Consider the following 25,233-nt stretch of genomic DNA (forward strand, 5'->3'; position numbering starts at 1 on the left):
AGGTTAGGTTAGGTTAGTGTGGGTTAGGTTAGGTTAGGTTAGTGTGGGTTAGGTTAGGTTAGGTTAGTGTGGGTTAGGTTAGGTTAGTGTGGGTTAGGTTAGGTTAGTGTGGGTTAGGTTAGGTTAGGTTAGTGTGGGTTTGGCTAGGTTAGGTTAGGTTAGGTTAGTGTGGGTTAGGTTAGGTTAGTGTGGGTTAGGTTAGGTTAGGTTAGGTTAGGTTGGTGTGGGTTAGGTTAGTGTGGGTTAGGTTAGGTTAGGTTAGTGTGGGTTGGGTTAGGTTAGGTTAGTATGGGTTAGGTTAGGTTAGTGTGGGTTAGGTTAGGTTAGGTTAGTATGGGTTAGGTTAGGTTAGTGTGGGTTAGGTTAGGTTAGTGTGGGTTAGGTTAGGTTAGGTTAGGTTAGGTTAGGTTAGGTTAGGTTAGGTTAATATACGTAAGGTTGGGTTAGGTGTGAACATCTGTTGGCTAATCGCCTGGATTACGATGTACCTTCTGTACATGTCCTGCTTCAAATATTTCCACATAGATATGTCGCTACACAGGGATTTCAATGTGACCATTTTCAGGTGTAAGTTTACAAGTTAACTATTCCTTAATATTCAATTGATTTCTCTTTAATAGTATTGGTATATAAAATTATGATACACAAGTTTTTCTGTAACCAGATCGATGCTTTCGTTCCTTACTTGTAATCTCTACTGTATTCTGAATTTTTTTTTGTACTTTGCTGCCTGTGGATGACTTGCTAATTAGCGTTTTTTTTTTAAATTATAATTTTTATATTATAATTTTCTGAAGAGTTTTGGCTGTTTTCCTTTGAAGTTAACACAATGTTCCATATCATTTGCTGTTTTAACCAGTCTTCTTAGTTCGTATCTTGCCTGGGGAGGATTGACTGGGCGCCAATCCTTAATTGTAGCCTCTGTTCACCCAGCAGTGAATGGGTACCTGGTTGTAAAACCATTTGTCGGGTCGTATTCCAGGGGGCATTAGGATTAAGGCCCTGCCCTAAACGCTATGTGTGTTGGTGGCTGTACAGGAATGTAAGAACTTTTGTATATATAAATAAATACATAAAATAAATAAACTTAAGTTTATTACACGTCTGTTATCTGAACGCCTGTGGTAGCTGTTATCATAGAGGCAGACACTAGAGGTTGTGGTAGTAGAGTCGTAGCTGTTATCATAGAGGCAGACACTAGAGGTTGTGATGGAGGTTGTGGTAGTAGAGTGGTAGCTGTTATCATAGAGGCAGACACTAGAGGTTGTGGTAGTAAGAGTGGTAGCTGTTATCATAGTGGCAGACACTAGAGGTTGTGGTAGTAGAGTCGTAGCTGTTATCATAGAGGCAGACACTAAGAGGTTGTGGTAGTAGAGTCGTAGCTGTTATCATAGAGGCAGACACTAGAGGTTGTGATGGAGGTTGTGGTAGTAGAGTGGTGGCTGCTATCATAGAGTCATACACTAGAGGTTGTGGTAGTAGAGTGGTAGCTGTTATCATAGAGGCAGACACTAAGAGGTTGTGATGGAGGTTGTGGTAGTAGAGTGGTAGCTGTTATCATAGAGGCAGACACTAGAGGTTGTGGTAGTAGAGTGGTAGCTGTTATCATAGAGGCAGACACTAAGAGGTTGTGATGGAGGTTGTGGTAGTAGAGTGGTAGCTGTTATCATAGAGTCATACACTAGAGGTTGTGGTAGTAGAGTGGTAGCTGTTATCATAGAGTCAGATACTAGAGGTTGTTTTAGTAAGAATGGTAGCTGCTATCATAGAGGCATACACTAGAGGTTGTGATGGAGGTTGTGGTAGTAGAGTGGTAGCTGCTATCATAGAGGCATACACTAGAGGTTGTGGTAGTAGAGTGGTAGCTGCTATCATAGAGGCAGACACTAGAGGTTGTGGTAGTAAGAGTGGTAGCTGCTATCATAGAGGCATACACTAGAGGTTGTGATGGAGGTTGTGGTAGTAGAGTGGTAGCTGCTATCATAGAGGCATACACTAGAGGTTGTGGTAGTAGAGTGGTAGCTGCTATCATAGAGGCAGACACTAGAGGTTGTGGTAGTAGAGTGGTGGCTGCTATCATAGAGGCATACACTAGAGGTTGTGATGGAGGTTGTGGTAGTAGAGTGGTAGCTGCTATCATAGAGGCATACACTAGAGGTTGTGATGGAGGTTGTGGTAGTAGAGTGGTGGCTGCTATCATAGAGGCATACACTAGAGGTTGTGGTAGTAGAGTGGTAGCTGCTATCATAGAGGCAGACACTAGAGGTTGTGATAGTAGAGTGGTAGCTGCTATCATAGAGGCAGACACTAGAGGTTGTGGTAGTAGAGTGGTAGCTGCTATCATAGAGGCAGACACTAGAGGTTGTGGTAGTAAGAGTGGTAGCTGCTATCATAGAGGCATACACTAGAGGTTGTGGTAGTAGAGTGGTGGCTGCTATCATAGAGGCAGACACTAGAGGTTGTGGTAGTAGAGTGGTGGCTGCTATCATAGAGGCAGACACTAGAGGTTGTGGTAGTAGAGTGGTGGCTGCTATCATAGAGGCAGACACTAGAGGTTGTGGTAGTAAGAGTGGTGGCTGCTATCATAGAGGCAGACACTAGAGGTTGTACCTGGTTGTACCACTTAACACGGATCCCTGTAGCAGAATGCTAGCAAGGGGAGTCATACAGTGCCTCTTACTAACATCCCATCACCACATACTTGGCAACCTGCTATACCCAACCCTCCCCCCCCTCACCCCCCCATCACCCCATACCCCCCCCCTAACCCTCCGGATGTCCGCATCGACCCCCATCACCTCCCTACACCCCCCTCCCTCCCCCCTCTCTCACCCACTTCCCCCTCACCCCAACATCCTCACATTACAGTACTGTAGTTTAATCATTCAGGCTTGCCGGTGGGGCTCCTGCTGGTGCCAAGGGCGGAGGGAGAGGGCCAAGCAGTGGCTCTGGTGCCCGAGGGAGCAGGGTGCCAAGGGCTGGTGGGTGTCTCAGTGCCAGACCTGGCCATCATCTGAGCTGTCAGAGAGCCCGCCAACAATTGACACCAGGCTTCCTCACTCTGGTGTCTCTTAAGTGCGTATGTGTCTAGGCCTCATTCGTCTAGGCCTCATTCGTCTAGGCCTCATTCGTCTAGGCCTCATTCGTCTAGGCCTCATTCGTCTAGGCCTCATTCGTCTATTCCTCATTCGTCTAGGCCTCATTCGTCTAGGCCTCATTCGTCTAGGCCTCATTCGTCTAGGCCTCATTCGTCTATTCCTCATTCGTCTAGGCCTCATTCGTCTAGGCCTCATTCGTCTAGGCCTCATTCGTCTAGGCCTCATTCGTCTAGGCCTACAGCTTCATTTCTCATTCTTGTTTAGTGTCACGAGGCCAAAAATTTTCTCATCCTTGGTAGGATTCACCCTTGTGAATATCTACCGTGTGTACATCCTTGACTATATCATCTACTTCACCATGTATTTTATAATCTACTTCATATATTTCACAATCTACTCTCTAATTTACCTCATCTAAATCCTCTACATCATCTACTCTCATCATCTACTTTATCATCAGCATCATCTACTTTATCTACGCTATCATCTACCATCACCCATTCAATAGCTCCCCCTTTTCCATGTCTTCCTTTTCCGTTACCATTTCCCATCACCTCATAAAGGTCTCTATCCCATCTACCATTTCCCATCTCCCCCATCCCCTTGGTCACAATCTAGGGGAAGGGGAAGGTGGAGGGGAAGGGGTGGAGGGAGGTGGAGGCACTAGGGGAGGGGGTGGAGGGAGGGGGAGGCAATAGGGGAGGGGGTGGAGGGAGGGGGAGGCAATAGGGGAGGGGGTGGGGGGAGGGGGTGGAGGGAGGGGGAGGCAATAGGGGAAGGGGTGGAGGGAGGTGGAGGCACTAGGGGAGGGGGTGGAGGGAGGGGGAGGCAATAGGGGAAGGGGTGGAGGGAGGTGGAGGCACTAGGGGAGGGGGTGGAGGCACTAGGGGAGGGGGAGGCACTAGGGGAGGGGGTGGAGGGAGGGGGAGGCACTAGGGGAGGGGGTGGAGGGAGGTGGAGGCACTAGGGGAAGGGGGTCGATGTGCTGTAGAGAGGGTAGAGGGGGTTCATGGGGAGGGGGGGGTAGAGGGAGGACGTCACATTAAGGGAGGGGATGTCGGGGTCGACGCATTGGGGAAGCGGAGTGGAGGGGGTCGACGAGCTAGGGGAGGGGACGTCGTGGCACTAGGGGAGGGGGGGGTGTCGTGGCACTAGGGGAGGGGGGGGCGTCGTGGCACTAGGGGAGGGGGGGCGTCGTGGCACTAGGGGAGGGGGGGGGGCGTCGTGGCACTAGGGGAGGGGGGGGCGTCGTGGCACTAGGGGAGGGGGGGGCGTCGTGGCACTAGGGGAGGGGGGGGGCGTCGTGGCACTAGCGGAGGGGGGGGGCGTCGTGGCACTAGGGGAGGGGGGGGGCGTCGTGGCACTAGCGGAGGGGGGGGGCGTCGTGGCACTAGCGGAGGGGGGGGGGGCGTCGTGGCACTAGGGGAGGGGGGGGGGCGTCGTGGCACTAGCGGAGGGGGGGGGGCGTCGTGGCACTAGGGGAGGGGGGGGCGTCGTGGCACTAGGGGAGGGGGGGGGCGTCGTGGCACTAGGGGAGGGGATGCTTCTGCTAACATTACCATCAACGAGAATTACCTCTCCTTCCTGTCCTACTAGCCTTGCCCCCCCCCCAGGACCCCCTGTTTCTCTTATGTTCCCCCCCCCCCTCACTCCTGTCTCCTCCCCCCCAACCCCCCCCCCCCTCACACCCCTGCCACTCAAGGAAAAGATCGTCTGCCATTCATGAAACTAACCACTTGGGCTGGACGGTAGAGCGACGGTCTCGCGTCATGCAGGTCGGCGTTCAATCCCCGACCGTCCACAAGTGGTTGGGCACCATTCCTTCCCTCCGTCCCATCCCAAATCTTTATCCTGACCCCTTCCCAGTGCTATATAGTCGTGATGGCTTGGCTCTTTCCCCCTGACAACCCTCCCCTGACAACCCTCCCCTGACAACCCTCCCCTGACAACCCTCCCCTGACAACCCTCCCCTGACAACCCTCTCCTGACAACCCTCCCCTGACAACCCTCCCCTGACAACCCTCCCCTGACAACCCTCCCCTGACAACCCTCCCCTGACAACCCTCTCCTGACAACCCTCCCCTGACAACCCTCCCCTGACAACCCTCTCCTGACAACCCTCCCCTGACAACCCTCCCCTGACAACCCTCTCCTGACAACCCTCCCCTGACAACCCTCCCCTGACAACCCTCCCCTGACAACCCTCCCCTGACAACCCTCCCCTGACAACCCTCCCCTGACAACCCTCCCCTGACAACCCTCTCCTGACAACCCTCCCCTGACAACCCTCCCCTGACAACCCTCCCCATTTTTGTATTAGTAGAAAATGCTCTCGTGAAACAACCTTGGTTCTAATTACCTGAATCATCTTGTACTAGGCATATCCTGGCAGGGGCCTCTCTATCCTAGGAAGGAAGGGAAGGAATTATTTGGGGAAAGCGCCAGGCCATTACGACTATATAGCACTTGGAAGGGGTCAGGATAAGGATTTGGGATGGGAAGGGGGGGGAAGGAATGGTGCCTATCCTAGCATTTCATCCTTACGCTAGTTATCCCATCTTGAGATGATTTCGGGGCTTAGCGTCTTCACGGCCCAGTCCTCGACCAGGCCTCCTTTTTGTTACACACCCCCAGGAAGCTGCCCGTCGCAGCTGTCTAACTCCCAGGTACCTATTTACTGCTAGATAACAGGGGCATCAGGGTGAAAGAAACATTTTGCCCATTTGTCTCCGCCTCCACCGGGGATCGAACCCGGAACCTCAGGACTACCTGGGCACCTGGGGAGCCGGTCGGCCGAGCGGACAGCACACTGGACTTGTGATCCTGTGGTCCCGGGTTTGATCCCGGGCGCCGGCGAGAAACAATGAACAGAGTTTCTTTCACCCTATGCCCCTGTTACCTAGCAGTAAAATAGGTACCTGGGTGTTAGTCAGCTGTCACGGGCTGCTTCCTGGGGGTGGAGGCCTGGTCGAGGACCGGGCCGCGGGGACACTAAAGCCCCGAAATCATCTCAAGATAGATCTCTCTCAAGATAGGATCATGGGAGCCTCGAACTAGGGTTGCAAAAGCACCACCCCATCGCTCTACCGGCTGTACTCTGAGCACTCGTAATAAATCTCAGAGGTACCAAATTGGTACCCAACTGAGATTTTATTCCTTCTAATGTATTTCATTTTCTTCGAGACTATGGGCCCCATTTTCCAGTCAGAGGGGGTACTTGCCTATTTAATAATTATATCAAGCTGTATCGTTCATGTGGTCAGCAGGGGAAATAGGAAGGGCTCTTGGCTGACCAGACCCCCTCGAGTGGCAGCGTCTGGGATGCTCTCTGATCAACCAGGCTGTGACTCATACGTCAGGCTGCGAGCAGCCACGTCTAACAGCCTGGTTGATCAGTCCAGCAACCAGGAGGCCTGGTCGACGACCGGGCCGCGGGGACACTAAGCCCCGGCAGCACCTCAAGGTAAGGTAACCTCAAGGTAACCTCTCGGACGCAGGTTCGAATCCTCGTCACGGCCCTTGTAGATCTGTTCATTTGATGCATCACGCAATTGTGATTTCTGTGTGTAACAGATCCCCCTCACCCAAGGGGGGGGTCTTGGGTGAGGGAGCCAAGGCAGTTATTTAATCATTAAGGCAGCGTCTGGGATCCTCTCAGACGCAGGTTCGAACCGTCATCACGGCCCTTGTGGATTTGTTCATTTGCCCTCTCCTGTTTCTGGGGTCTCATCAAGCCCCAGTTTGGACTTTATTGGGAGTTACTGGCGGCAGTATTTTTCTCTTACCGTTATGGAACACGACAACTGGATCTAATTCACTCCCATCAGGACCATTTCTCAAAGTGCACCATTCTTTGTGGATGGGTGACCTGGGAGACTAGCGTGCGGGTGTGTGTGTGTGTGTGTGTGTGTGTGTGTGTGTGTGTGTGTGTGTGTGTGTGTGTGTGTGTGTGGGTGTGTGTGTGTGTGTGTGTGTGTGTGTGTGTGTGTGTGTTTACTAGTTGTGTTTTTGCGGGGGTTGAGCTTTGCTCTTTCGACCCGCCTCTCAACTGTCAATCAACTGTTTACTAACTACTATTTTTTTTCCACACCACACACACACACCCCAGGAAGCAGCCCGTGACAGCTGACTAACTCCCAGGTCCCTATTTACTGCTAGGTAACAGGGGCACTTAGGGTGAAAGAAACTTTGCCCATTTGTTTCTGCCTCGTGCGGGAATCGAACCCGCGCCACAGAATTACGAGTCCTGCGCGCTATCCACCAGGCTACGAGGCCCCCTGTGTATGTGTGTGTGTGTGGGTGTGTGTGTGTGTTCACCTAGTTGTGCTTGCGGGGGTTAAACGCTGCTCTTTCGGTCCGCCTCTCAACTGCCAATCAATCAATTGTTACTAACTACTGCTAACAGTTGATTGATTAACAGTACACACACACACTCACACATACATAGGGTGCCGGTCGACCGAGCGGACAGTACGCTGGACACGGCATCGTGTGGTCCCGGGTTCGATCCCGGGCGCCGGCGAGAAACAATGGGCAAAGTTTCTTTCACCCTATGCTCCTGTTACCCAGCAGTAAATAGGTACCTGGGAGTTAGTCAGCTGTCACGGGCTGCTTCCTGGGGTGTGTGTGTGTGGTGTAGAAAAAAAGTAGTAGTAGTAGTTAGAAACAGTTGATTGACAGTTGAGAGGCGGGCCAAAAGAGCCGCGCTCAACCCCCTCAAGCACAACTAGGTGAATACACACACAGGAAGCAGCCCGTAACAGCTGTCTACCTCCCAGGTACCTATTTACTGCTAGGTGAACTGGGGCATCAGGAGTGAAAGAAACTCTGCCCATTTGTTCCCGCCTCCACCTGGGATCGAACTCGGAACCTCAAGACTTCGAATCCCGAGCGCTGTCCACTCAGCCGTCAGGCCGTGTAAAGCACACACATATACTAGCCTTGTTCCCTCACGCCGTTTATCAACTAATCACCTCAGTTGTTTTACCAAATATTTAGTTTCACGTAATTTCGTTATCCATTTTATCGTGTCATAAGAGATAGGGATAATTTGTTTCGGAGTTGTTATCTAGATTATATTATCTGCTAATGTTATCTAGCGTGGTGAAGCTTGTGTGTAATATTAAGCTTTTGCCACGAGCTTGACCTGCATCTTAAGACCCGAGTTCGAATCTCCGGTTGTCAAAGTGAATTAAATTTTATCTACTTTGATTACAAGATTAATTATTTTGTCCTGAAACCATTTTTGTAATAAGTTAATTCAATTAAGTTTCATCAATGAAATAAAAAAATAAAAAATAATCAAAATGGAAGTCTTAAAGTAATGGCAAAGTGATGACCAGCGTGGGAAAGTGATGACCAGCGTGGGAAAGTAATGACCAGCGTGGGAAAGTAATGACCAGCGTGGGAAAGTAATGACCAGCGTGGGAAAGTAATGACCAGCGTGGGAAAGTGATGACCAGCGTGGGAAAGTGATGACCAGCGTGGGAAAGTAATGGCCAGCGTGGGAAACTGGACCTAGTTTTGCCTATTTTCCCCTCTCCTTTCAGCGGGAAATGTGGAGACAGTGAGTGACAGTAAAAATGAGACGGGAGATATGATTGATAAAATAGGAAACAGCTTATTAAACAACATAAAGCTTTGTCGACAGGGAGGTGGGACGGGGGGGCATAAACGTGTTATACGTCGAGTGACAGGAATGTGCTAGACAGTTAAAGGGACGGGGGGGGGGGGTAGGGGTAGGAGACAGAAATGTGACAGGTATTCCTCTCAGTGACTACTGTGTCTAAAATGCCTACATATATGAAATGGACTTAACGACGTTTCAGTCCGTCCTGGACCCTTATGTGACGACGTTTCGGTCCGTCCTGGACCCTTATGTGACGACGTTTCGTTCCGTCCTGGACCCTTATGTGACGACGTTTCGGTCCGTTCTGGACCCTTATGTGACGACGTTTCGGTCCGTTCTGGACCCTTATGTGTCGACGTTTCAGTCCATCCTGGACCCTTATAACGACTTGATAAAGGTCCAACAAGGACCGAAACGTCGTCCCTGTCATTTCATATATGTGTGGGCTGCCATTTAGGTCTCGCCCGTTTCTCCATATTTACCGTTTCACATGCAATTGTCTCCCCTAACAGCCAGTGTTACTGTGTAGAGTAATTATACCAGATATGTACTGTGTAGAGTAATTATACCAGATATGTACTGTGTAGAGTAATTATACCAGATATGTACTGTGTAGAGTAATTATACCAGATATGCACTATACACTTACTCCCTGCTGGAATGTATCTTGTAGAATTCCTAGTAATTGCTTCAATTACAATTGTCCCCTTGTTAGGGGTCACGGTAAAATGTAATTAAGTCGTAAGCGATAAATGGCAGCGGGTCGCGTTTCCCGAGCGTGGATAAATTATTTAATTAATAAATGATGACTATTCCGCCCCCCTCTGGCGTCCGTTCCCACGCGACCGACACACACACAAACCTTTGTTAAATTTCAACAATTTTTTTTGTAACTAACTCGCTTCGGATCATAATAAATGGGACTTTTAGCTTCTTTGGTATTAATGGCGTTAATGGTATATTTCCAGACACCGCGGGTGCTTGACAAGGCAATTGGGGCAGCAGTCAGGAAAGTTAGTTGTTAATGACCGTTCCGGAACTATCGAGTGGTCTGTAATCTGCGTGTGACCGTCGTAGAAAGTTTCAAGACTGAGGAGAATGACTTGTGGTGACACTGGATTGAATTAAATATTGTTTTTAATTGAATTGTGTCGTTTTCTTGTGGTGTTCGGGTATTATAAGACTTGTGTTATCTTGCCCCCCTCCTCTGTCTTGTCTGTCTGTATCTGCCTGTCTCTGTCTCTGTCTCTGTCTGTCTGTCTACGTCATCAGCGCCCCCTGCAGGAATTCTGAAAATGCAACACCACTAAGAGAAGTAATAAATAAGGTCGTTCACTACACGTCACTCCCAGATGTCTTTGGGACATAAGTAATGATATATAGTCTAACATACGAAATATTAAAGCTTTAATTTTATTCACACGATATAAATGTGGTCGATTTTCACTCAGGGAGATGATGGAGTTTTTAGTTGTGGTTAAATCGATTTTTTTTTTACAGAGTTAAACAAGGTATGTAATAATTAGAGAGATATATATACTCAACATTTGCATGTAAATGAGTGGTATACGTCACTAGAATTATTTTAACCCACCTGCAAGGGTGTGAAAACTGATTTATAGTGGTTTGCAACTAATTTGCAATAGTATCCACACTAGCTTGCAATGGTATCCAAGCCAATTTGCAATTGTGTTAAATACCCCACCTCCATTGGTCTCCAAACTTACGTCCAGTGGTCTCCAAACTAACGTGCAGTGGTATCCAAACCTACGTGCAGTGGTCTCCAAACCTACGTGCAGTGGTATCCAAACCTACGTGCAGTGGTCTCCAAACCTACATGCAGTGGTATCCAAACCTACGTGCCGTGGTATCCAAACCTACGTGCCGTGGTATCCAAACCTACGTGCAGTGGTCTCCAAACTTACATGCAGTGGTATCCAAACCTATCCAAAGTCGTAGATACTTTTTCTGGTGATACTGTTGACATCATGTGTTGTTTCAGATCTATGGTGGCTTAGCCTTAGCCAATCTAGGTCACATTGCTATGTTGATTCACTGCCATAGATATATCACCGTTACATGAAGATAAGGGTGACAAACCACCTTGTTTTAATAATGTGAAGGTCCTAATAGTTGAGCAGAGTTCCCAGGATTGAAGTAGGGACGGACAATTGAAAATCCCCAGCATGAGGAGCTTGACCAACCAGAAGCTGGTCTCTGTCCATCGCTGCTGTATTCTCAAACATTTGTATGGCACCAGTTGGGGTGAAGAGGGTTCCTGAACGTTTCAATAAAATTATATTAATTCACTAGCAGATAAATTCACTCCTGTCTAACTGCAAGTGTTGCTTGGTCCTGTAGACAGTCTTCTAGATTCACTTACGGGTTAACGAAGGCGGGCGCGCACCTTAGAGTGTAAGGTTAGCCGGGGTATGCGCAGACCAACCCGTTCTCACACTTTCTTACAGTCAATATTGACTTATTAAGTAAGTGCATATGTGATATACTAATTTATTGTGAATATTTTAGTTTACCTTGAAAAGCTTCATAGAAAACACCGACCTTACCTAACCTTCTTAGTATGTTAAGATAAGCATCTTAGACATCTTGTAAGAATGTACAAGGCGCCGCGGGCATTCACAACATGCATTCACTGTTCTATCTTCCAAGTCACGGCGATGGAACCCAACGTTGCTCCAAGCTCTCTTCCTGTCGATAAAAACGTACTCAAACGTTTTTACAAATGTTAATCTTGCAGATTAACAGCTTCCCTCTCCCTCGTCCCTTTGTTTGGGTAAGGACATGCATCAGGCTTGGTGGTTGGTTAAGACAACGTGAGAGCATCGGTAAGCGCAATGGGGGCGTGTCCGTTAGACGCGTGTTGCGTCTTGTTGGTGACAGGGTTCAATACGTCAGGGAGACGTCTCCAGTACGTCAGGGACACGTCTCCAGCACGCCAGGGAGACGTCTTCAATACGCCAGGGAGACGTCTTCAGTACTCCAGGGAGACGTCTCCAGCACGTCAAGGAGACATCGCTGGCATTCAGTCATCATAAAGTAATCTGTCAGTTCTAAGACGCGGAAGCTGTTGCGGACGCAGCGTCTTGCGTCCCCCAGAACCATCTGAATACCTCCTGCGATATTGTCTTCATACCGCACGATTTTACGCTACCCAAAATAACCCCCCTCGCATGTGTTCCATATGTTGACGACCTGTCAGGGGTAAGGATGCCGCTACATCCCGGCAGAGCGACGGCTTCGCTTCTTGCAGGGTCGGCGTTCGATCCCCGATGGTCCAATTGGATGGATAGTGTTCCTTAGCGGTCCAGAGATCACCTGACCGAGACGTCTCGTACCCTGAGGTCACGTGACCCAGAGTCGTGCTCGCCACCGCCATCTTTACAACTCAGCCATTAACCGTTCCATTAGAGAATTTAAATAGTTTTAATTTCACTTTATCTTCCATCATCCATTACTTCCTGCCCACCTCCCCCCTTTTATTGCATTCTTTCCTTGTCTTTATACATTCACCCTTTTTGGCCACCCCCCCCATTCACGTAGGGCTCGTGCCCCCCTCCCCAGGCGCTAGGCTTGGGGGGGGGGGGTAGTTAGGCTTGAAGGAGAGGGGTGGGGTTACTATGGCATGGGGAGAGAGGGGGGTTCGTATGGGGCTGGGGGGAATAGGTTTAATAAGTGGTAGGGAGGGGGGGGGGCATTTTGAAATAAGGGGATGGGTGAATGGGGGCCTCTGGGGGAATGGGTTGTGGATGTGTTCCTGGAGATGGAGAATAGGGGGGGGAAGGGGGAGGGAGTTTCTAGGGTCGTGGATGGGGGGGGGGGAGACACCTCTTAGCTTCATGGGTTTATAAGGGAGAAAAAATGGTCCTAATTTTCCGTATAAACGTTGAATGAATTTTTTGTTCTTCATTTTTTATTTAAGTACCGAAAGATGTGTTTCATTTGATACACCTCCCGTGTATTGTGTCTTAATGTTAGTCTGTCTGTCTCCCTCTTTCCCTCTCCCTCCCTCCCCTTCTCCCTCACTCTACCTCCCTTCCATCCCTCACTCTCCACCTCTACCACCCATTTTCTAAGTCATACTCCTTGAAGGAGGAGGAGGGCAGACTTAAGTCTTCAGAGCCTCGCGTCTCAGAGGGATGACTCCATCTCCCCTTAGACTTAAAGAGGGGATTTAAGTATTCCGGAAAACTAGACTTAACAATTTCCCACGATCTTTGGGGTGAGTGTGTGGGGTGGGAAGCTTAACTCTGGCGATGTCTTAGTCAAGCTGGATTACAGGTTGAGGCTGAGGTAAGTGGAGCAGGAGGAGGAGGAGGAGGAGGAGGAGGAGGGGAAGGTATTAGGAGGGGAGGAGTGAGGGGGAGGGGGGGGGGTTCAGGAAGGGAAAGGTAGGCTGTAGATTAAGGAAGGGGAGGTGAAGAGGGTAAGGAGGGGAAATGTGGGCTAGGGAAGGAAAGGGGAGGGACGCTGAGGAAGATGTGCTGAAGCTCTCTGTGGTGCTGAGGAAGATGTGAAGCTCCTCCCTGTGGGGCTGAGGAAGAGGTTACGAAGCTCCCTGTGGTGCTGAGGAAGAGGTTACGAAGCTCCCTGTGGTGTTAAGGAAGAGGTTACGAAGCTCCCTGTGGGGCTGAGGAAGAGGTTACGAAGCTCCCTGTGGGGCTGAGGAAGAGGTTACGAAGCTCCCTGTGGGGCTGAGGAAGAGGTTACGAAGCTCCCTGTGGTGCTAAGGAAGAGGTTACAAAGCTCCCTGTGGGGCTGAGGAAGAGGTTACGAAGCTCCCTGTGGTGCTAAGGAAGAGGTTACGAAGCTCCCTGTGGGGCTGAGGAAGAGGTTACGAAGCTCCCTGTGGGGCTGAGGAAGAGGTTACGAAGCTCCCTGTGGGGCTGAGGAAGAGGTTACGAAGCTCCCTGTGGGGCTGAGGAAGAGGTTACGAAGCTCCCTGTGGGGCTAAGGAAGAGGTTACGAAGCTCCCTGTGGGGCTGAGGAAGAGGTTACGAAGCTCCCTGTGGGGCTGAGGAAGAGGTTACGAAGCTCCCTGTGGGGCTGAGGAAGAGGTTACGAAGCTCCCTGTGGTGCTAAGGAAGAGGTTACGAAGCTCCCTGTGGTGCTGAGGAAGAGGTTACGAAGCTCCCTGTGGGGCTGAGGAAGAGGTTACGAAGCTCCCTGTGGGGCTGAGGAAGAGGTTACGAAGCTCCCTGTGGTGCTAAGGAAGAGGTTACGAAGCTCCCTGTGGTGCTAAGGAAGAGGTTACAAAGCTCCCTGTGGTGCTAAGGAAGAGGTTACAAAGCTCCCTGTGGGGCTGAGGAAGAGGTTACGAAGCTCCCTGTGGGGCTGAGGAAGAGGTTACGAAGCTCCCTGTGGTGCTAAGGAAGAGGTTACAAAGCTCCCTGTGGGGCTGAGGAAGAGGTTACGAAGCTCCCTGTGGGGCTGAGGAAGAGGTTACGAAGCTCCCTGTGGGGCTGAGGAAGAGGTTACGAAGCTCCCTGTGGTGCTAAGGAAGAGGTTACGAAGCTCCCTGTGGTGCTAAGGAAGAGGTTACAAAGCTCCCTGTGGTGCTAAGGAAGAGGTTACAAAGCTCCCTGTGGTGCTGAGGAAGAGGTTACGAAGCTCCCTGTGGGGCTGAGGAAGAGGTTACGAAGCTCCCTGTGGGGCTGAGGAAGAGGTTACGAAGCTCCCTGTGGTGCTAAGGAAGAGGTTACGAAGCTCCCTGTGGTGCTAAGGAAGAGGTTACAAAGCTCCCTGTGGGGCTGAGGAAGAGGTTACGAAGCTCTATGTAATTAGTTATCTCTCCCTTTCATAGATTTCAAGTTGCAAACGAATCTTTTTATTTTTATTGTTACAGTAACAAATAAATATTTACCAATCCAACAAACACACATATACAACGAAGATTGTATATGTGGGAAGATTGTATATGTGGGAAGATTGTATATGTGGGAAGATTGTATATGTGGGAAGATTGTATATGTGGGAAGATTGTATATGTGGGAAGATTCTGTGTAAGTGTGTAAGATTGTATATGTATATATTGTATATGCATATTGTAAATTTTTTTTTTTTTTTAACGTTGCAAGAGCTGCTTGTGTATATGTAGAAGATTGTGCATATGTGTGTAAGATTGTATATGTATATATTGTATATATACATATCTCTCGGTTGCAGGAGAACTTTGAACTTTAAAATCACATTCTTGAGCTGTTGTTGATTCTAAGCCCAGAAAACTTTACACTAACTTATGCTCTTAAGTTCTTAATAAGCTTAAGCTCTAAGCTAGCTAAGCTCTAAGCTTAAGAAAGCTAACTCAGTACAAACCTTGCAATTGATAATAATCTGAATAAGCCTTCTTATTCAACAAAAACAAATGTGTTATGTATTTTATGTATTTGTTATGTATCTTATGTATTATTGTTGTGATTCCATGTTATTATTCTTGGGAACGGCTAAATTTAGATTTTAGTTGTTTTCAATGATACATAAATTCAATGTATCAATGATACATCAATGATATTATGTTTCAATGATACATCAATGATATTATGTTTCAATGATACATCAATGATATTATGTTTCAATGATACATCAATGATATTATGTTTCAATGATACATCAATGATATTATGTTTCAATGATACATCAATGATATTATGTTTCAATGATACACCAATGATATTATGTTTCAATGATACATCAATGATATTATGTTTCAATGATACACCAATGATATTATGTTTCAATGATACATCAATGATATTATGTTTCAATGATACATCAATGATATTATGTTTCAATGATACATCAATGATATTATGTTTCAATGATACACCAATGATATTATGTTTCAATGATACACCAATGATATTATGTTTCAATGATACATCAATGATATTATGTTTCAATGATACATCAATGATATTATGTTTCAATGATACATCAATGATATTATGTTTCAATGATACATCAATGATATTATGTTTCAATGATACACCAATGATATTATGTTTCAATGATACATCAATGATATTATGTTTCAATGATACATCAATGATATTATGTTTCAATGATACATCAATGATATTATGTTTCAATTATACATAAATTCAATGTATCAATGATACATCAATGATATTATGTTTCAATGATACATAAATTCAATGTATCAATGATACATCAATGATATTATGTTTCAATGATACATAAATCATAATTAAAATTCTAAAGTATGCACTTTTCTTTGTATGTTTCCAATTTGTATATTTTTTGCAGTTATTCATTTTATTTCATATACGTGTATATTTAGCATACATTGATGCAGTTCAGACATCGTATGCATGTGTATTTAACATAAATGTATAGATTTTGCAAAGTATATAAATCTGTAAAGAGTTTTTTGTTCGGTGGTTCGTAATGCTTTTTTCACTAAACAATTGGTTACAATTGCCTAACCTAACCTATCCTAACTCAACCTAACCTAACCTAACATAACCAAACCTCTAACCTAACTTAACCTACCCTAACTCAACCTAACATCACCAAACCTTACCTAACCATACGCAACCTAACCTAACCTAACCTAACCAAACCTAAGGTAACCTAACCTCACCTAACTCAACCTAACCTAACCTAACTTGACCAAACCTCACCTAGCTCAACCTAACCTAACCTAACGTAACCAAACCTCACCTAACTCAACCTAACCTAACCAACCCTAACCTAACCTTATACCTAACCAATTCTCTTTTGTCTACGCCAGATGTTGGGCGGAGGAAACTTCTCGACACTGCTGACCCTGGCGGCACTACAGGAGGGCAAGGGCGGCCACGGAGTGCCACTGCCGCCCACCCTCGACGCCCACAAGAGCCTCGCCCCCACGCCCACCACCTCCACCTCCACCAGTGAGTACCTCATGGCTTTTTGTCCCGCGGTTGGTCGAGGTCTCTATAGGGGGGAGAACTTGTTACTGCGTCTGTTTGGTTATAACGGGAGGCAGGCTGTTACCGGGAGATTGGATTACCGGGAGATTGAATTACCGGGAGATTAGATTACCGGGAGATTGGATTACCGGGAGATTGGATTACCGGAAGATTGGATTACCGGAAGATTGGATTACCGGGATATTGGATAACCGGGAGATTGGATAACCGGGAGATTGGATAACCGGGAGATTGGATTACCGGGAGATTGGATTACCGGAAGATTGGATTACCGGAAGATTGGATAACCGGGAGATTGGATTACCGGGAGATTGGATTACCGGACGAGTGGATTAAAGGTGGGAAAGGTGTGAGTGCTTGGATATATGTCTCTGGTTCGTCAGACTGTTGTTGGCGGGGTGCGTACGAGGACCAGGAGCTATAGGACAACCTCAGTGTTGGCGCGGTCCTTGCGTTGAGCCGGACCAGGAGCTGGAGCCGGACCATCAGCTTGAGACAGACTAGGTGTCGAGCCGGCCTCGGATTCGAGCAAGATTCGGCGACAAATCAGATCGACGTCTCGAGTCGAGCTTGACTTTAGCATTCAACTAAACTCATCATGAGGTTAAGACTCATCACGAGGCCAGACTCATCACCAAGGCAGACCCGTGTGATCTCAACCCCCTTATTCACGGCGCCATAAACTCACCCCCTCAAAGCAGAATTCTCGGTTACTGTATCACAACATCTGCTTAAGCGCACACAGCCACCATCAACCGCTCTGTGTGCTGTATCCATCTTTCTTCTTCCTCCTTCTTACTTGCTTGTAGTGTAATTAATTTAGACCTCTGTACTCCCCCGAAGCAATTAAGAAGATGGGTCTAGACCTTGCCTGGTCTTAAAACTTAAACCCGCCATATGCTCCGTCTCAAATATATTTTTTTAGTGCTATGATCTGCATATTTACGACACTCGGCCGAAGCTGTTTGCATAGGAAGTTCTAGTTTACCAACGTAGCCTCTTTAAGTAGTTTTAGTGTTATGTTCTGCGTTCTTTGGGGGATCTGAACGCGCCTTGTATCGTTCAGGGTTCTCGTTCTTGGGGGAATCTGAACGCGCCTTGTATCGTTCAGGGTTCTCGTTCTTGGGGGAATCTGAACGCACCTTGTATCGTTCAGGGTTCTCGTTCTTGGGGGAATCTGAACGCGCCTTGTATCGTTCAGGGTTCTCGTTCTTGGGGGAATCTGAACGCGCCTTGCATCGTTCAGGGTTCTCGTTCTTGGGGGAATCTGAACGCACCTTGTATCGTTCAGGGTTCTCGTTCTTGGGGGAATCTGAACGCGCCTTGTATCGTTCAGGGTTCTCGTTCTTGGGGGAATCTGAACGCGCCTTGTATCGTTCAGGGTTCTCGTTCTTGGGGGAATCTGAACGCACCTTGTATCGTTCCGGATACAGGTTCTGGAAGACTGAACGCACCGTGTACCGTTCGGGGTACGGGGTACTCTTTCTTGAGGGCTCTGAACGCACCTTGTGCCGTTCGGGGTACTCGTTCTGGGGGAATCTGAACGCACCTTGTAAACCTCAAACACTGCTTATGTAGGACAGACGTGAATCCGTGTATTTATATGTGTAGGTTAGATTAGCATTTTAGAAGCACTACAATCACCTTGTGTGGTTGATTGTTCAATAAATCCCTGAACTATATGTTTAACAGGTCTCTCACCCTGTCCATGGAAGACAGAAGAAAATATACATATGCTGCTAAGCATTGTAAACGTGTAAACAACAAATTTACACATTGTAAATTGTGTAAATTGTGTATGCAAAAAAATCCTCCGGTGCACGCTTTCTTAAGAAATCTGAAGGCCCATTGTACCATCCAGTACAGACCTACAAAGAATGAGATGCTTTATAAAGCATTCCAATTAACGTATTCACATTAGACGCACTCTAGCATAGTTTACGTTAAAAAAAAAAACTTTCTCCGTTTTCTCCTTTTTTCTCGATTTTTTTTCAGGGATAATATCTTAGCTGCAAATTTGATGTTAGTTAAGGACACCCTCTTGCTACCTTCCCCGACATCTAAGGGTGTGTTGTGTGTGTGGGCGGAACACTCGTGTCATGCCTGTGTTAACCCCTAATTAACATATGCAATAGCCGGCCATTTGCATCAAAGCTCCTCATACATTTTCCGGCTGTTTTATATCGTTTGTCTTCCAAGTCGGCTCGGTGGATGGGGCCCCAGAATACTACAGCCGGATACATTGCGGATCACGGCTTCATTTGTCGAGGTTCACCCTTTGTGTATGTCATCGCTGGTAGCATAGAAAACGAGGGTGTTTTGTTTACTGTTTTATGGTGACAAGTTTGGTCAGGTAGAGACACACCTGTTGGGGCTACTTGGGGCCAGATTCACGAAGCAGTTACGCAGGTACTTACGAACTTGGGGCTAGATTCACGAAGCAGTTACGCAAGTATTTACGAACCTGGGGCTAGATTCACGAAGCAGTTACGCAAGTACTTACGAACCTGGGGCCAGATTCACGAAGCAGTTACGCAAGTATTTACGAACCTGGGGCTAGATTCACGAAGCAGTTACGCAAGTATTACGAACCTGGGGCCAGATTCACGAAGCAGTTACGCAAGTATTACGAACCTGGGGCCAGATTCACGAAGCAGTTACGCAAGTATTTACGAACCTGGGGCCAGATTCACGAAGCAGTTACGCAGGTACTTACGAACCTGGGGCTAGATTCACGAAGCAGTTACGCAGGTACTTACGAACCTGGGGCTAGATTCACGAAGCAGTTACGCAAGTATTTACGAACCTGGGGCCAGATTCACAAAGCAGTTACGCAGGTACTTACGAACCTGGGGCTAGATTCACGAAGCAGTTACGCAAGTACTTACGAACCTGGGGCTAGATTCACGAAGCAGTTACGCAAGTACTTACGAACCTGGGGCCAGATTCACGAAGCAGTTACGCAAATATTTACGAACCTGGGGCCAGATTCACGAAGCAGTTACGCAAGTACTTACGAACCTGGGGCCAGATTCACGAAGCAGTTACGCAAGTACTTACGAACCTGGGGCCAGATTCACGAAGCAGTTACGCAAGTACTTACGAACGTGTACATCTTTCCTCAATCTCTGACGGCTTTGGTTACATTTATTAAACAGTTTACAAGCATGAAAACTTGCCAATCAACTGTTGTTATTGTTATAAACAGCCTCCTGGTGCTTCGGAGCTCATTAACTGTTTAATAATTGGAAACAAAGCCGCCAAAGAGTGAGAAAAGATGTACAAGTTCGTAAGTGCTGGCGTAACTGCTTCGTGAATCTGGGTCTTGTATCGTAGAGCGCAATAAATGAACGTATTCATATCGCCTAATTGTCTCTTGATATCTTGGTCTACGATAACATATCGATTTTGTACATGTAAACCGAATGTATTCATAAATGTACAAGTGACTCATCTGATTAAAAACATTAATTAAAAAAAATGCTAACTTGTGTCTATATAATTTGTGGCTCTATTTAGGAGCCGGTCGGCCGAGCGGACAGCACGCTGGACTTGTGATCCTGTGGTCCTGGGTTCGATCCCAGGCGCCGGCGAGAAACAATGGGCAGAGTTTTTTTCACCCTATGCCCCTGTTACCTAGCAGTAAAATAGGTACCTGGGAGTTAGCCAGCTGTCACGGGCTGCTTCCTGGGGGTGGAGGCCTGGTCGAGGACTGGGCCGCGGGGACACTAAAGCCCCGAAATCATCTCAAAGATAACCTCAAGATAATAACTCGGAGTCGCACTCTAGTTAAACACAAATTTCAATGTCAACTGAGAGAGAAGTAGCTCCTACGGAACCCCCTAGTTACCGCACTGTGCCGGGGCCCAGTGGTTGAAACACGCTACTTTAAAAATATAATGTAGTACGGTTAGATGGTTTTTTTATTTACTTGTATATCATCAAATATATTTTATCATGAGGAAATCTCTAGTTCGATCCCACCGCCCTGCTCCAAGGGTTGTATCATATGCCTGACACAGTTGAGAGCATAACATCACATTCGTGTGTGTGTCTGGAGAGTGCCACATCACATTCGTGTGTGTGTGTGGAGAGTGCAACATCACATTCGTGTGTGTGGGGAGAGTGCAACATCACATTCGTGTGTGTCTGGAGAGTGCAACATCACATTCGTGTGTGTGGAGAGAGTGCAACATCACATTCGTGTGTGTGTCTGGAGAGTGCAACGTCACATTCGTGTGTGTCTGGAGAGTGCAACATCACATTCGTGTGTGTGTCTGGAGAGTGCAACATCACATTCGTGTGTGTGTGTGGAGAGTGCAACATCACATTCGTGTGTGTCTGGAGAGTGCAACATCACATTCGTGTGTGTCTGGAGAGTGCAACATCACATTCGTGTGTGTCTGGAGAGTGCAACATCACATTCGTGTGTGTCTGGAGAGTGCAACATCACATTCGTGTGTGTGTCTGGAGAGTGCAACATCACATTCGTGTGTGTGTGTGGAGAGTGCAACATCACATTCGTGTGTGTCTGGAGAGTGCAACATCACATTCGTGTGTGTCTGGAGAGTGCAACATCACATTCGTGTGTGTGTGGAGAGTGCAACATCACATTCGTGTGTGTGTGGAGTGCAACATCACATTCGTGTGCGTGTGGAGAGTGCAACATCACTCACGTGAATGTGAAAGTGATACTTGGATGTTGACAAGAACATCAGGCCGCCGGTATCTTTATGTTATGTTTTTATCTATTTGGGACCGTCATTATACCCATCTGGCTGCTGCCTCATCATCATCATCATCCTACACCAGCTGTTGCTGCCTCATCATCATCATCATCCTACACCAGCTGTTGCTGCCTCATCATCATCATCTTCATCCTACACCAGCTGTTGCTGCCTCATCATCATCATCTTCATCCTACACCAGCTGTTGCTGCCTCATCATCATCATCATCCTACAGTCAGCCACAAACTCACATCCTCCACCTCAGCGACCAAAGACAAACAGGTACAGACATATTTATACTTATTAATATATTTCTGCTGCATCTCTTACTCTTTCTTGAGAAATACATATCTTTCTTGAGAAATACATATCTTTCTTGAGAAATACATATCTTTCTTGAGAAATACATATCTTTCTTGAGAAATACATATCTTTCTTGAGAAATACATATCTTTCTTGATAAATACATATCTTTCTTGAGAAATGCATATCTTTCTTGAGAAATACATATCTTTCTTGAGAAATACATATCTTGAGAAATACATATCTTGAGAAATACATATCTTTCTTGAGAAATACATATCTTGAGAAATACATATCTTTCTTGAGAAATACATATCTTTCTTGAGAAATACATATCTTTCTTGAGAAATACATATCTTTCTTGAGAAATACATATATTTCTTGAGAAATACATCTTTCTTGAGAAATACATATCTTTCTTGAGAAATACATATCTTTCTTGAGAAATACATACCTTTCTTGAGAAATACATATCTTGAGAAATACATATCTTTCTTGAGAAATACATATCTTTCTTGAGAAATACATACCTTTCTTGAGAAATACATATCTTTCTTGAGAAATACATATCTTGAGAAATACATATCTTTCTTGAGAAATACATATCTTTCTTGAGAAATACATACCTTTCTTGAGAAATACATATCTTGAGAAATACATATCTTTCTTGAGAAATACATATCTTTCTTGAGAAATACATATCTTTCTTGAGAAATACATATCTTTCTTGAGAAATACATATCTTTCTTGATAAATACATATCTTTCTTGAGAAATACATATCTTTCTTGAGAAATACATATCTTTCTTGAGAAATACATATCTTGAGAAATACATATCTTTCTTGAGAAATACATATCTTTCTTGAGAAATACATACCTTTCTTGAGAAATACATATCTTTCTTGAGAAATACATATCTTGAGAAATACATATCTTTCTTGAGAAATACATATCTTTCTTGAGAAATACATATCTTTCTTGAGAAATACATATCTTTCTTGAGAAATACATATCTTTCTTGAGAAATACATATCTTTCTTGAGAAATACATATCTTTCTTGAGAAATACATACCTTGAGAAATACATATCTTTCTTGAGAAATACATACCTTGAGAAATACATATCTTTCTTGAGAAATACATATCTTTCTTGAGAAATACATACCTTGAGAAATACATATCTTGAGAAATACATATCTTTCTTGAGAAATACATATCTTTCTTGAGAAATACATACCTTTCTTGAGAAATACATATCTTTCTTGAGAAATACATATCTTGAGAAATACATATCTTTCTTGAGAAATACATATCTTTCTTGAGAAATACATACCTTTCTTGAGAAATACATATCTTTCTTGAGAAATACATATCTTTCTTGAGAAATACATACCTTTCTTGAGAAATACATATCTTTCTTGAGAAATACATATCTTGAGAAATACATATCTTTCTTGAGAAATACATATCTTTCTTGAGAAATACATACCTTTCTTGAGAAATACATATCTTGAGAAATACATATCTTTCTTGAGAAATACATATCTTTCTTGAGAAATACATATCTTTCTTGAGAAATACATATCTTTCTTGAGAAATACATATCTTTCTTGATAAATACATATCTTTCTTGAGAAATACATATCTTTCTTGAGAAATACATATCTTTCTTGAGAAATACATATCTTGAGAAATACATATCTTTCTTGAGAAATACATATCTTTCTTGAGAAATACATACCTTTCTTGAGAAATACATATCTTTCTTGAGAAATACATATCTTGAGAAATACATATCTTTCTTGAGAAATACATATCTTTCTTGAGAAATACATATCTTTCTTGAGAAATACATATCTTTCTTGAGAAATACATATCTTTCTTGAGAAATACATATCTTTCTTGAGAAATACATATCTTTCTTGAGAAATACATACCTTGAGAAATACATATCTTTCTTGAGAAATACATACCTTGAGAAATACATATCTTTCTTGAGAAATACATATCTTTCTTGAGAAATACATACCTTGAGAAATACATATCTTGAGAAATACATATCTTTCTTGAGAAATACATATCTTTCTTGAGAAATACATACCTTTCTTGAGAAATACATATCTTTCTTGAGAAATACATATCTTGAGAAATACATATCTTTCTTGAGAAATACATATCTTTCTTGAGAAATACATACCTTTCTTGAGAAATACATATCTTTCTTGAGAAATACATATCTTTCTTGAGAAATACATACCTTTCTTGAGAAATACATATCTTTCTTGAGAAATACATATCTTTCTTGAGAAATACATTAGTTATCCTCGTCTTGTAATTATTGTGTCTTTAGTACCGTGTTTCCATGTGAATTTATGGTGATGGTTTTGTGGGTTATTGCTGTGAGGTTATCTTGAGAGGATTCCGGGGCTTAGCGTCCCCGCGGCCCGGTCCACGACCAGGTCTCCATTTTGTTACACATCTTCCAGGAAGCAGCCCGTAGCTGCTGTCTTAACTCCCAAACTCCCAGGTACCTATTTACTGCTAGGTGAACAGGGGGGGCATGAGGGAGGGAAGATACTCTGCCCATTTGTTTCTGCCTCCACCGGGGATCGAACCCGGAACCTCAGGACTACGAATCCCGAGCGTTGTCCACTCAGCCGTCAGGTCCCTTGTCTCCCCTGTCAGGGAGAACTATAGTGGTGGGAGCGTTGAGGGGAGCACTGTAGGAAAGTGAGGGTGATGCTCTGTACCTCTTGGTTCATCTGCAGTTATCTGTGTGTGTGTGTGGGGGGGGTGTTATCGTGTTCTTTGTCTCGTCTCACATCTTGCTATCGGGGAGGTTCATCTCTCGTGTCTGCTTTGTTGTCAGATTTTGTAATGTTATCTTTTGTGTCTAATCTTACTTTTACGTCTTGTCTGATGTGTCACCTGTGTGTGTGTGTGTGTGTGTGTGTGTGTGTGTGTGTGTGTGTGTGTGTGTGTGTGTGTGTGTGTGTGTACTCACCTAGTTGTACTCACCTAGTTGTGTTTGCGGGGGTTGAGCTCTGGCTCTTTGGTCCCGCCTCTCAACCGTCAATCAACAGGTGTACAGATTCCTGAGCCTATCGGGCTCTGTCATATCTACACTTGAAACTGTGTATGGAGTGAGCCTCCACCACATCACCCCCTAGGTGTGTGTGTGTGTGTGTGTGTGTGTGTGTGTGTGTGTGTGTGTCTGTGTGTCTGTGTGTGTGTGTGTCTGTGTCTGTTTCTGTGTCTCTCTCTCTCTCCCTCCCTCTCTCTCTCTCATCTCATTCCCAGGCATCATGCCTCACCTGAGACGCGCAGTGCTGAATGTCAACATTGGTGCCACGAAAAAAGCAAAGGTATTACCTGAAGTCTTATCTTAGAGTGTGTATGTGGTGCGTGTGCGGTCATGTATGTACGGCGTGCGGTCATGTACGTTCGGCGTGCGGTCATGTACGTACGGCGTGCGGTCATGTACGTACGGCGTGCGGTCATGTATGTACGGCGTGCGGTCAT

General features: G+C 45.6%; 1 protein-coding gene across 9 annotated transcripts in view; it reads left to right on the forward strand.

Annotated features, from left to right (window-relative positions):
• Positions 1–25,233, forward strand: part of LOC123771958 (zinc finger protein castor homolog 1) — a 397,241-nt gene that overhangs the window by 301,083 nt on the left and 70,925 nt on the right. For all 9 annotated transcript variants that reach the window (XM_069337697.1, XM_069337698.1, XM_069337702.1 and 6 more), the window contains exon 5: positions 16,499–16,640. In XM_069337697.1, coding sequence (XP_069193798.1) covers positions 16,499–16,640 — 142 coding nt within the window. The remainder of the gene's footprint in view (positions 1–16,498; positions 16,641–25,233) is intronic.

This window comes from Procambarus clarkii, chromosome 38, assembly GCF_040958095.1.
Source record: "Procambarus clarkii isolate CNS0578487 chromosome 38, FALCON_Pclarkii_2.0, whole genome shotgun sequence".
In the NCBI taxonomy this organism is placed as follows: domain Eukaryota; kingdom Metazoa; phylum Arthropoda; class Malacostraca; order Decapoda; family Cambaridae; genus Procambarus; species Procambarus clarkii.